General features: G+C 52.8%; 1 protein-coding gene across 6 annotated transcripts in view; it reads left to right on the forward strand.

Moving 5' to 3' along the window:
* PAK6 (p21 (RAC1) activated kinase 6) overlaps positions 1–13,795 on the forward strand; it is a 36,995-nt gene that overhangs the window by 15,218 nt on the left and 7,982 nt on the right. For all 6 annotated transcript variants that reach the window (XM_081830883.1, XM_081830884.1, XM_081830879.1 and 3 more), the window contains exons 4-5: positions 8,979–9,187; positions 9,958–10,611. In XM_081830883.1, the coding sequence (XP_081687009.1) occupies positions 8,984–9,187; positions 9,958–10,611 (858 nt within the window). In that variant the 5' untranslated portion in view covers positions 8,979–8,983. The remainder of the gene's footprint in view (positions 1–8,978; positions 9,188–9,957; positions 10,612–13,795) is intronic.

Raw genomic sequence — 13,795 nt, forward strand, 5'->3', positions numbered from 1 at the left:
GCTGGAGTGTTGACACAAGAGATTGAACGAGCTTTATTATCATATTCTTTTCAACAACAGCCCCATTATCTCTCCCCTGGGGATTTGCTGGGACCTGTAGTGTGAGAATGATGGCAAGTGCAGGGAACCCAGGCATTTTGGCTTATGTGCATAATGCCCTCTGCCCTGCACACTCAGCTTCTCTCTGGGCCTCTCCAGTGCGACAGCAAAACCTCAAGGTCTTGCTCAGCATCCTGGGGACCCTGCATGCTTCAGCATGGAGGCCCTGGGCAGATCCTACGAGGCCCTCGAGCAATGGTGGGGAGGGGCACAGCCTGGCTCTAGGACCCAGCCACCCTGCAGGTGACCTTTGGGCAGAAAAGCCCATGAAATTCTCTTCAGGCCCTCCCCCCTGGTGAGACTTGGGGGCCAGGAAATGAGTCTCCTGACTCATGTCATGTGAAGAGAGGTAGGCGGCAGGCCCAGACCCCTGCTAGAGGCTGAGGGAGGACAGAGATCAGCTCCATACAAAGGATGAGCAGCAAGGGGACAGAAGGACAGAGGGCAGGGGCCTCAGGAAGGCGGGGGAGCTCCGCATCACTGAATGTATTCTAGCAGGCCACAGGAGCAGGCCACAGACACGTCCCTGTCAGGAATGCCACTGAATGACTGAAAGCTGGCCAGGGACAGAGGAGAGGCCAGACCCCATGAGCAAGTCCCCAAGCACGTGCACCACCATCTCTTCTGGCAGGTGGTGCAGATCAGGGTGGCGTCTAGCAACATCTATTTGGAATAGCAAGCCCAACTGCAAGAGACCAAGAATTTTGTTTTATTCACCACAGTCCCTAGAACGCAGAGCAGAGTTGATGTACAATAAATGAATTTATTGAATCAATGAATGAATAACATACTTTTATACTTAAACAAACTCCAGAACATAACATTTGAGAAAAATATTCCTGGCCAATAAGAATACTTCAGTGAAAAGCTAGCTTCTGTCCATGATGTTCTCAACCAGGGGCCAGTGAGGCCCATCCTTCTTCACAGCAGCCTGTGTTGGATGACAGTTCGCAAAGTGGGTTACAAAGAGGTCGGGCAACCCAGCTACAGATCTCTGGATGGAAGGGCCCAGCCCTGGAGATGACAAGGTCCTTTTTAGGCCACTCTGTGCCCGGATGGTGGCAGTCGTGGAGGTACCTTTCTAAGTGCTACAGAACTCTGGGGCTTGGCCGGGGTTGGGGGGGCACTGGGTGGCTCAGTCAGTTAAGTGTCCGACTCTTGTTCTCAGCTCAGGTCTTGATCTCAGGGTTGTAAGTTTAAGCCCCACATTGGGCTCCATGCCATGGAGCCCACTTAAAAAAAAAGAAGGGGCGCTTACCTACCTCAGCATCATGAGTCTAGAATAGTTCCTTTCCCAAGGCATCATGAATGGGTCTGAGAATGAGACGACGGGTGGTGGTGGCGGCGGGTGACATCTGCCCGCAGCCGCATTCACATCAGGTCAGATGGACGCAGGTCTTCCTCTTCTTTGCTGCTTTACTTGGGCAAATGACTTGATTGCTGCGAACTGGGGTTTCCTCGTCTGCATAATGGGTACAGTAGTAGCCCTGCCTTATAGGCTTGTGAGGAGGAGATCCTCTATGTGACATGATCAGCCCAGAGCACAGTGCTTACCCTAAGCACTCCCTGAGTGATGATTGACTGAGTGGGTATTTACTACAGATGCCTAAAATTGCCCCCTGTTCTAGCTCCTCGTGTATCTGGGGAAGCTGGCAGAGGTGAATGGGTCCATTCCCTCGTCGCCACTGGAAATGCTACAGCCTACAAAGGAGGAAAGTAGGCTGAGGTCACAAGCAGAAACTCAGGAACCCCATTCTCTGGGGCCACCCCAAGCCAGCGCTCAGTTGAGATAAGCGGGTGCCGAGCCTCCCTCAGAGGAAGCCCACGTGTCCCTCCACTCTCACTTACTAGCACTTGGAGTGGGGCCCATGGTGCCTCCTTCCCAGTCATCCAGACAGGAGGGGAATCCCACGGGGCTCATTCCTAAGAATTTAACAAGATCTCAGGACTGACACAACCAACCAAATCCTGCCCCCCTCAGATTAGCTGCAAACTCCTCTGGACTCACTTTCTGGAAGCCACCTCCCCAGCCTGCAGCCCCTTCTTGTGGATCCCTTCATGGGCTACACATCCTTCCTTTGAAAGGGATTTGGTGTGGGGCAATAGCCAAACCCCCCTCGAAGCTGGGCGTGGAAGGTAAGGTAGGTGACTCTGCTGGGGAAACAGCTTGGTGGCTCTGGCACTCCAGGCCCAGGCAGGTGGATGTCTCCTCCGCCCCAGGGGAGCAGTTTGAGGGTGATGCACCCACTGCGGTTCTTCTGCTTATTCCCACTGTGGACCCTAGACCAGCCTCACCACAGAACCCTGCTCCGGGGGGCCCACCACCCAGACCCCTTGGAGTCATGGAACAGTAGTGTCAGCCACAGAGCACTGCCCACCATTCCTTGAGCCAAGCGTGCAGGTTGCCTGGCTTCAGGCTGAGACCCCACCGAGGGGCCGTGGATCCGTGCTGGAGAGAATATACTCCTGCTGCTCCCGCAGCTTTTCTCATATATGCCAGGCCCTGATGCCACAGCAATTAACATGAGCACTTTGGAACATTTTACCCACCCCTTGCAGGGCAAAAACAAAACCTGATGCCAAACAAAGTAAGGGTCAGCCTACAAGTCAGGACAACCCCGATCTCCTCTGGCCTCTGACTCACAGGTGAGCCCAGGAAAAAAACCATGCAATCTTGATTGAGAGAGCTGGCCCTGGCCATCCCCTTCTCTTCACTCCCATGGGTCCACCCAGGCTGCTCAGCCCCACGGCTATTCATGGAGACCCCCCAGGAAAGAGATGAAGAACCGCCCAACTCCCTCAGAACAAGCATGGGGGACAGAGCAGGGGCTTAGAAACCACATGTAGGTTCAGACCCCCAACTCAGTCCTTTCCTGATTCTGTCCCTTTGGGCAAGTTTTTTAGGCTCTCTGAGCCTCATCTAGAATCGTGGGTAATGATAGTAATTCCTATTCCCCTGGGGTTGGTGAGAAAATGAAATGAATTGATCCTTGGAAAGAGCCAAGCACATTCCCTTTGTGGCTTCTGCTTCTCGGACATGACAGCCCTACCCATCAGTGACGCCAGGCCTGTGGCTCCCTGAACTCTCCCACCAGCTCCACCCTCGGGAGCTGGGCATGGCAGGATTTCCTCCAGAAAGCCTCTGCCAGGAACTGACAGGCTCCCCATCTGCCAGCCTCTGGCTCGAGGAAGCAGCCTCGGCAGGAGCTGTGCCTGGGGAGCTTCCTTCCCAAACTGGTTTGGGCAGGGCTCTTCCCCTCCCGTCCTCAGCATCCCCCTCTGGTCCAGTCTGGGGCCAGCCGGCCAGCCAGCAGGTGATGTCTGCGGCCATTCAGAAGAGGGAAGTTCAAAGCATTCCTCAATCACAAGGATGGATCCCAGCCTAAGAAAGAACCGGCATCTCCCTCCCCTGTGTTGGGACAGGAGGGGCTAGGGCAGCGGAGGGCACCCTGAGCCTGAGCTGGTGCTCTGCTTCTGGCCGTTTCTACTTCAGAGTGTCAGGTCCAGGTGATTTCTGTCAGGCTAGGCAGGAGGAAAGGCATGGACTGGCTCTTGGAGGGAAGATCGTCTTCCTTCCTCCTTCCTCCTCCCTCCTCAGGGTATCTTCTTTGAGGAAATCTCTACTAGGTGAATTGAGTGTGCATGCAAAGAGATGGAGATACTGGGATGGCAACTTTAAGGGCTGGCATGGGCTGGTTTACCACTACGGCCTCATGGCTGATGCAGCAACCACCTTCCCTCGGCCCCTGAGCCCTTGGGCTTGGGTCGGAAGGTAGAAAATCAGGCTGGAAAATGGAGACCTAGAGATGGCAAATCGAGGCCTCTGTCTGGGCGGGTGGTGTGCTCCAAGGACACGGGCGCCATTGCTGGAGAGATGCAGGATGTCTGCATCTCAGGGGTTTCACGCCGAATGACTGGGCAACACTGGATACCGGAGCGGGTGAGTGTGTCTCTTAGAAACTCAGACCTCATGATCACTCTTTATTCTAAAATGTTTTGTATTCTTTATTAGTTTTTTTTAATTTTTAAAAGGATTGATTTATTATTTATTTATTTATTTATTTGACACAGAGAGTGAGTGCAACCACAAGCCGGTAGAGTGGCAGGCAGAGGGAGAGGGAGAAGCAGGCTCCCGCTGAACAGAGAGTCTGACATGGGGCTCGATCCCAGGTCCCCAAGATCATGACCTGAGCTGAAGGCAGACACTTAGAAAGAAATTCTAGAGGGGCACCTGGGTGGCTTGGTCGGTTAAGCATCCAACTCTTGGTTTTAGCTCAGGTTATGATCTCAGGGTCCTGAGATCGAGCCCTGTGTTGAGCTCTACACTCAGTGCGGAGTCTGCTTGTCCCTCTCACTCTGCTCCCCATGCCCCCCACCTCTAAAATAAATAAAATCTTGGAAGAAAGGAAGGAAGGAATCCTAGAAAGAATCCCCTACTCCTAACCTTTGCCATCGAGCATTCTGCTTTGGACAAAGAAAACCTTAGTAGTTTAATTTATCCCTGGGACCCATGGGTGTGGTGGTTTGGGCCCCAGCATGTGAGGGGTTCCAGGAGAGCCCACCAAACTTGGGCCCCCACATAGTCACCCACACTGGACCTGGGGCAGGTGATGGCCAGACTGTGGGTTTCCCCCTCTCTCATCCCCCCATCACTGCCTCCAGCTTATTATTTTACCTTTCACATTTAGATCTGATTAATTAATTGGAGTATGACATGAATTCATTTTTCAGGATTCTTTTTTTTCCATATGGATATCTAATTGTTTCAGCTACATTTTTGGAAAAGATTATCTGTTCCCTAGAGTATTGCAGTGTCACTTTGTCATAAATTAAGTGACCTTCTATGAATGGATCTATTTCTGGATTCTCTCTTCTGTTCCATTGGGCGATTTGTCAATCCTATGCCAGTTCCACCCTATATCAATTATTGTACTGTATTGTACTGTTCCCATAAATTTTGATATCTAGTAGTATAATCCTTCGACCTTGTTGTTCAAGATGGTCTCTACTATTCCTGATTCTTTATGCTTCTCTGTACATTTTGGAGTCAGTTTGTCAATTTCTACCAAAAGAAATATGCTGGGATTTTGATTGAGATTGAAACAAATCTGTAGGTTAATTTGGAAATAATTGATATCTTTGTATCATTGAGTCTTCCAATCTATGAACATTCTTTAATTTCTTTAATAATGTTTTCTACTTCTCAATGTAGGGACCTTGCACATCTTTGATTAGGTTTATTTCCAAGTATTTGACATTTTTATTTATTTTTTTAAGATATTTATTTATTTGAGAGAGAGAGAGTGAGAGAGAGAGAGTGAGAGGGGGGAGGGTCAGAGGGAGAAGCAGACTCTCTGCTGAGCAGGGAGCCCAATCCAGGGGCTCGATCCCAGGACCCTGGGATCATGACCTGAGCTGAAGGCAGGTGCTTGACCGACTGAGCAACCCAGGCATCCCTCCCTGGTAACACTTCTGACAGCAAATAAGAAGGGTTTCCTTCCTCCTGCCGCCCGTTCTCCAACTTTCAGACAGCAACTGGCTCTTCAACAATTCTGTTCAATTCTGGCACTACCTGGAGTCAGCACAGTCCCCCCAGGCTCAGTCCCACAAGCCACCCTCCACTGCAGATGCCAGTTGTGAGTCTTAGGCCACCCATACCTCTGACCAACTGGCTATAAGTTGGGGGTTCCCATGAGCCCCTCCTCAGATTCTATAATTTGCTAGAATGGCTCATGGCACTCATTCATTACAAAAGATGCAACCCAGCCACAGCCAGACGGGAGAGATGCATAGGGGAAGGGCTGGGGTAGGAGGCACAGAACTTCTTCCCCACCCTCCCCGCCTGCTTCACCCTCCCAGCGCCTTGATATGTGCACCAACCCAGAAGCTCCCTGAATCCTGTCGTTGAGGGGTTTCTATGGAGGCTTCATTGCATAGGCATGACTGATTAAGGCATTGGCCATTGAAGATCAACTCAATCTCCAGCCCCACTCCCTCCCCAGAGCAGGGGCAGGTCCGAAAGTTGGAACATTCTTTCCATCTGGGATCGCAAGGGTGTTAGGAGTTGTATGCCCAGGAACAGGAAACTAAGACCAGACATCTATTTCCCATTGTACCACAAAATCTTTAAAAAAAAATTTTTTTTCTATTTGTTTGTTGTTGGTATGAAGAAATACAACTGATTTTTTTCTTTATATTGATCTTGAATCAGGGACCTTCTAAATTCACTTACCTAATTCCAATAGTTTGTATGTAGATCTTTCTCGATTTCCTATGTACACAATCATGTTGTCCCAGGCAGTGTTAGTCTCACCACATTTTGGATGAGTCTTAGCAGCCTCTGTTTAGGTGGGGATTTCCCATTAGCTCTGATTTCTGGCCCTACTCCCCCCCTCCTCCAAAACCCGAGCTCAGTTCATTCCTTCCAGCAGCTCCCCACCCTCACTACCACAACCTTGGGTCCTAGGACTCTGTGGTGTCCTTCTTTTTCCTCAGACTTTTCCTACTGCCTCTGGGAAAAACTTGTTCTCAGAAGGGGACCGAGGAGGGGGAATCCCAGAGCCATTTACCATTTGCTAACGATGCTGTCCCCGCACATTCCTACAGAAAAAGCTGGGCACTCAGTTAGGGCTGGGGAAGTCGGGGAGAGGGATGTTTGGGGATAAAAGTATTAGCCCACTCTTCTTCAGCTCTCAGATACGTCCCTACACCTGCAAAAGAGTTTGAGTTCACAGAACGAGGCAGGGAGGGTGAAACCATCAGTGAAGCTAATCTAGAGACAGAGGGGCTATCTGTGAGGCTATAAACACAGGATTGCAGAATGAGGACTTTGGGAGCCAAAGGCTGAGAGGGAGGAGGGTGTTTTACCAAACCACAAAGCGTCTACATAATGGAGAGGTGGTGAGGTGCCCAGGTCCCCCAAATGAGGCATGGCCCCTTGAGCAGCAAATCTGCGAGGAACGGTATTGGGCATCTCTCCTGGATTTGTATTTGTTCACGTCCCAATGAGCTCGGGAACAGGTGCACAGAGAGGTAACATGAAAAGAGAATCAGCCCCCATTCACTGGGGCTCTACTCACTTAAACCTCCCTAAGCCTTGTGAGGCAGCCTTTACTAACGCTGTTTTATAAATGAAGATCCCTGAGGCACAAAACATTTAGGTAGCTTGCACAGAGCCTCCCCAAAATAGTGGGAGACTGCCCACAATTTGCCTGCAACTCAGCAGGTGTATTTCATTCCAAAGGCCTTGGTCCTTGGGGCTCCTGCACACGTGGATTTGCCCACAGGGAGCATTTGGTAGACTGCCAGCGTCAAAACCTCATAAGCGGCTGACATTCCAAGAGGTGTGATGTAGATTCAGATTGACTCACACGTGCTGAATTCCTCCTGGGAAAGCTGTGGCCGTTTGAGGACCCCTGCCTTTCTGAGTGGGCACCAGCTGCTGCCCACATCTGTGACCTACTCCAGAACCTGCTAAAGTGACCAGGAAAATGCTGTTTCCAGAACAGGAACCAAAGGAGAATGCCATGGCTCTGTCTGTATTCCAAATCTTTGTGGGGTTTTTTTTGTTTGTTTGTTTTGGTTGTTTGTTTTATTTACAAGAACTTGTATTTATTGCAAATGAGAACAAAACAACAAAAAAGAGAACAGTCAGAACCACACCACCAAATCTTTGGTTAGATGAATGATCCAAGCATTCAATTCAAGAAACAAAGATGTCTGTTTCTTGAAACCTAGAAGTGATCTTTCCAGGTGACATTAGAGCCCATTGAGTATATTTACCACGATAAAGAGAAAATTAAAAACAAAAAAACCATTGAGCTACTTTGAGCTGCTTCCAATACAAAAGCATTCAAGTGAGCACTCCCAACCAGTCTTCCATCCACATGTGGTCCTGGCCCGGGACTCCCTGAAGGCAAGCTGGATTCCTCACTTTACTCTGGGTTTCCAGTCTCCCCATCTCAAATCTGCACGCCCCTGCCACTAGTAGTTGTTGACGTTGCTCACAGGGCCTTAGGCAAAGCCCAGATTAGCAAGGGCTAGAGGTTTGGCTGCAAGTGATGTTTTGCACAGAGTTCTGAGACTCAAGGGAAAAGGGCCCAAAGTGGGGAGACTTAACCCTAGGCAGCTGCCCTCCCCCACGCCAGATGTGCCTTGACTCAGGACCCTTCTGGAACTAGCCAAGCACTTGGTGACCAAGAGGGCCCTTTTGGGGGTTCCTGGTCCTATGATCTGTGGTCCCAGACCGGATAACATGTTGGCTTTTTATGAATGTGGCTTATCACATAAATAGGTTTTCTGTCGTTGAACCATCCTGGGACGAACCTGAGTTAAACAAAAAAACTGTAACATGCTGTTGGATTCAATTTATTAGTTTTGTTTAGGATCTTCACTTTTGTTCATAAGTGAGATTGGTTCAAATTTTCTTTTTCTTGTACTATTCTTACCTGGTTTAAGAATCAAAGTCGTACTTGCTTCATAAAATGAATTTGCCTGCTTTCTTCCCTCTTTCCCCTTTTTCAATTATTTGACAGCAGAATGATATTTGTAATGGGCTTTGGATCTTATAAAAACACACCCCCAGAGTCTGCCTGCTCGGCAGGAGATTTGGCACAGACAAGAAGACAGACACCTCTTTTCCTTGTTTATAGTCTGTGTTGGCTTATTTCTGGCACTTTTATTGTTTCTGGGACTGCTTTGCTGGGAGCTAGCCATATCCCTGAGGAAGTAGGGATGAGAGGTGAGGGGAAGCCCTGGGCTGGGGGGAGGGAGCCCTGAATGGGGCGGGGGGGCAGCACCCACTGCAGCCGCCTATGCTTCCCGGGGCCAGGTGCCCATGAAGCCCCTCACTGGAGCCCAGCCCGACTCTCCCCACGCAGGCACCATGTTCCGAAAGAAAAAGAAGAAACGCCCTGAGATCTCGGCCCCACAGAACTTCCAGCACCGTGTCCACACCTCCTTCGACCCCAAAGAAGGCAAGTTTGTGGGCCTCCCACCACAATGGCAGAACATCCTGGACACACTGCGGCGCCCCAAGCCCGTGGTGGACCCTTCTCGCATTACGAGGGTGCAGCTCCAGCCCATGAAGGTAAGGTGGGCGGCGAGGATGGTCGGGCTGAGTTTAGTCCTTCCCACTCCACAGATGACCGTGCCTGGCAAGACCACAAAGGCACCTCATTACCAGCTATCAATCAGCTGGCTGTTTTCATTGCCCACTCATGAGTCTCACCCAGGGTGAAGACTCCATTTCCAGGGAGGAGGAGCCTGGGGAGCCCCTCTCTGCAGGCTGGTAGGGTTGCCAGATTTAGCGAATAAAATTACAGGATGCCCAGTAAAATTTGAATTTCAGGTAACAACATGTAATCTTTTCGTATTAAGTGTGTCCCATGCAATATTTGGACCCGCAGCCCCTGTGGGGCTGGGGCTCCCAGACCAGGGGGATTTTGTTGTGTGGGTCAAGAAGGGCAAGAGGGGTTGGAGTCAGGGCCCTGTCAGAATATGCGGAGGAGAGCCCTTCACTGGTTGCTACCTCCTCGGGGCGCTCTGTACATGTCCCATAAGGCCACAGATAGAGCTAGAGAATGACCCCACCCCCTGCCCCCAAGCTCAGCTGCCCATACCATTTGAGGGGCTTACCCCCTGTCTGCCCTGCCGGACTGCGAGCCCCATGACAATAGGCTTTCTCCTTGTATCTCTGCCCCCCGCACGGGCCTGACCTGCTGTGGGCCCCAGTGAGTGGCTGAAAAATTAAGATGACACAGCAAGCGAGGTCCTTGGGGTGCCTCCCCATGAGCCCCGTGGGGGCTCCCTGCGGTGAACAACAGGTTGCTCGCTCACACTCTTCTCCCTCCCCTACAGACCGTGGTGCGGGGCAGCTCGGTGCCCATGGATGGCTACATCTCAGGGCTGCTCAACGACATCCAGAAGTTGTCGGTCATCAGCTCCAACACCCTGCGTGGCCGCAGCCCCACCAGCCGGCGGCGGGCACAGTCCCTGGGGCTGCTGGGGGACGAGCACTGGGCCACGGACCCAGACATGTACCTGCAGAGCCCCCAGGCTGAGCGCACCGACCCCCATGGCCTCTACCTCACCTGCAATGGGGGCACACCAGCAGGCCGCAGGCAGATGCCGTGGCCAGAGCCACAGAGCCCAAGGGTCCTCCCCAATGGGCTGGCCACCAAGGCACAGTCGCTAGGCCCCACGGAGTTCCAGGGCGCCACGCAGCGCTGCCTGCAGCTGGGCACCTGCCTGCAGAGCTCCCTACCCGGCGCCTCGCCCCCTGCAGCCTCCAGTAGGCGCGGGACCAAGGCTGCCAGGCACGGTTCCGAGGAGGCCCGGCCACAGTCCTGCCTGGTGGGCTCGGCAACAGGCAGGCCGGGCGGGGAGGGCAGCCCCAGCCCTAAGACCCAGGAGAGCAGCCTCAAGCGCAGGCTGTTCCGAAGCATGTTCCTGTCTACTCCTGCCACGGCCCCTGCAAGTGGCAGCAAGCCGGGCCCTCCCTCCCAGAGCAAGGTAGGTGGGGTTGGGGCCACCCTCTGGGCCACTCTCAGCAGGGCAGGGAGCCTGGCCTTCCCCACTTACAGGGTCAGGCTAGGGAGAGCGTAAGGGAACAGAATGATCGAGAGCCTCTGCTGAGGATTCTACCCTGAACCAGATGAGCTCTGCTCTTCCAGAGGCTTAGCACGGGTGAGTCAGAGGTTGCCGGCCAGCTCATTTTCTGGGGGGCCTCAGAGGGGCTTTCGGTACACCCCAATTTACATTCCTGCCCTCTGCGGTGTGTCTAGGTGGACCACAACTGGGAGGCAATCACCTTTAACCATAAGCCCAGACCTTCCCCTGCCCCCGGAGCCCAGCGGCCCCCAGCCCGGCCCCAGCAGAGATAGGTGTTCCAGCGCTGGGCAGGGTCAGGGGCTCGGCCTCCCTCTTCTGAGAGCTTCTTTCCACCTCTGCCCCTCGCTTGCCCCAGTGCTCTCCCGAAGTCGAGCAGAGGCTCCCTGGACTGCTTCTCCCTCAGGAGTCAGAGATGTTCATGTGAACCCCTTCCCCAGTGAGGAGGATTCTTCCCTTCCTACCCTGACCCTGCCTTTTTTTTTTTTTTTTAAGATTTATTTATTTATTTGAGAGAGAGAGTGCGAGTGCAGGGAGGGGCGGAGGGAGAGAGAAATTTTAGCGGACTCCTAGCTGAGCTTAGAGCCCGATGCAGGGCTCGATCCCACGACCCCGAGATCATGACCTGAGCCGAAACCAAGAGTCCGATGCTTAACCGACTGAGCCCCCCAGGCGCCCCCCCTCCCCTTTTTTTGAGTGGTTGCTTGGTTTACCATTTCTGTAATGATTTGTTCTGCGGTTTGTGTGCCATGTGAAAAGCTGGAGGATTGAGTTAGCCTAGGCCTGGGAGCAGCAGGAAAGCCAACTTTTGGCATGCCTCGAATGCACAGATTTTTCTTGTGAAATAGGAAACAGCGAAGGGGCATTTCTTGGCAGGCAGAGGAGAATGTTCTTGCTTCTTCCATGCCCTGTGATGTCCTGTCCACGGTGACAGCACCATCCTTTCTCATTTGGCAGATGAGAAGGTGGGCTCAGAGAGGGTCGGACGAGCCCCAGGTGTGGAGACTGAGTCAAGGAAGGCAGCAGTGAGAGGGCCCTCCGGGCTCGCGCCTCTTACTCCCCAAGGCTTTCTGATCATGGCATCTCTAGCTCCTTTGTGAGGGGCAGGCAGAAGTGAGCTTACCCGATGCAGCGCAAGGGTGGGAAGTCAGACGTAAGAAACAACTGGTGACAGTGACCCGAGTGACAGAGCTCCCCTCCCCCGGAAGGCTTTCAGAGCAAGCCTGGCGTCTCCCTGGTGGCGGCAGCACATAAGCGTGCTCCAGCCAGAACTTGGGTGCAGAGTTTGGGGAGTGGCCTGGACCCTCAACCTTTCTAAGTCACTGCCAGCCCAAGGCACCCAGAGAAGGTCCTGGGCTTTGTACACTCGCTGGGATGAAGGATGCAGGCTGGGCTCCCCCGTGGAGTGGGGGGTAGAGGGCCGAACAAGTGAGATATGGCATGGTGTGTCTGTGAGCTAGGAGGTCTCTGGAAGGCCGTGCTCCCAGAGAGACACTTCCCTGAAAAGGCAGGTGGGAGCAGGCCAGTGCACACTGCCCAGGAGGTGAGAACTGGAACTTGATTGCTTGCTGGCCTCTTGGGAGTCCTGTGGCGGGGCTTCAGGGGAGAAAGGGCGTGTCAACATGACCTGCATGTTTCTGAGCTCCTGACAGCTCCCCACAGTGGGGAACAGGCTGTCCAGCCAGCCTCGGTCGGCCTGCCCATCCTGCATGTTACCAAGGATCTACCATAGACCACTGCAGCAGGGTGTGTCGTGGAAGCAGGGGGTCGTCGTCTGGGGCTGGGAGACACCACAGTTCCAAACCCAGGGCAGTGGCTTCCTTCCCAACACCTGGGGCATACGTTTCTAGAGAAATACTTCCAAGCCAGGCCTCTAAAAGGCAGGGCTGAGACTTCCTCCGAGCTGCTCTGGGCCAGGGCTCCTCAACCCCTGCCCTATTGACATTTGGATCCGATAATCCTTGGTCGTAGGGGCTGTCCTGTGCACTATAGGATATTTAAGAGCATCTCTGGCCTCTACCCACTAGATGCTGGTAGCCCCTCTCAGCTGGGACAACCAGAAGTCCCCCCAGACATTGCCAAATGTCCTTCGGGGGGATAAAATCAGCCCCAGCTGAGAACCACTGTGTCCAGCTTCCTACTCCTCCCCTCACAGCCCCAGGAACCCACCAGACCAAAGCAGCAGTCCGCCTCTGCCCCTCGGCATGCCCCAGGGCCTGTCAGGACCCTCACAGCAGCAACTGCAGCAGCTGTCCGTGCACTGGGGCCCTAGGAGGCCAAGCCACCAACCGCCACAGCGGGCCAGAAGAGGCTACAAAACAGTGTGCGGCTCTGGGGCTTTGTACTCAGCCCCAGGAAGCTTGGCCTGTAGTCACTCACTTTGGCTAAACAGCAAAAGACTTCGAGCCCTGACTGGAGGCAGGGAGGCCAAAGCGCTGTAAGACCGGAACTGGGGGCATTTAGAAGTGGTTCCACTTAGAGGCAGAAAGGCTAAATCAGAAGACCTCAACAATCAGCAAACCTTGGTTAAACACCTACTGTGTACCCTGTACTCTGTTATATGCCAAGGACCTCCAATCGGACCACAGCTTAGGGGTGAGGGGTCAGGCTGACCAGGCCTGAAGTCAGCCTTCCTCTTTCTCTGGGCAAGTTACTTAACCTCTCTGAGCCCGTTTCCTGATCAACAAATACAGATAATAATAGCACCCGTGGAATGATAAAACAACCCGAAGGTCATGAGAATTAGATGAGATTATGCATTTAAGGCCCTTGTTAGAGTGGTACACCCTCAGTAAATGGCTTTATTATTTTTAAAATATTAGGACATGGCCTTTGCCTCCGAGGCACTTAGATTACAGCCCCCCAAGCCCACGGCTGGAGAGCCTGGCCCTGTCGCCATGGCCCAGGAAGGGGAGATGAGGCATCATTGTAACTGCATGCCTGGCTCTTCCGGTGGCTTCCCGCCCACGAAGACGTCTCAGTCACACAAGGAACTCCAGAGCCCGTAACAACTAATTCCATCTTTTGTCCCCCTTTCTCTTTCTTGGCATGGCTTAAGAGATTTCCTCTGGCCTTTTCTTGTGGTGAC

The sequence above is a fragment of the Leptonychotes weddellii genome, chromosome 9, assembly GCF_054177405.1.
Source record: "Leptonychotes weddellii isolate Sample4059 chromosome 9, ASM5417740v2, whole genome shotgun sequence".
NCBI classification, from domain to species: Eukaryota; Metazoa; Chordata; class Mammalia; order Carnivora; family Phocidae; genus Leptonychotes; species Leptonychotes weddellii.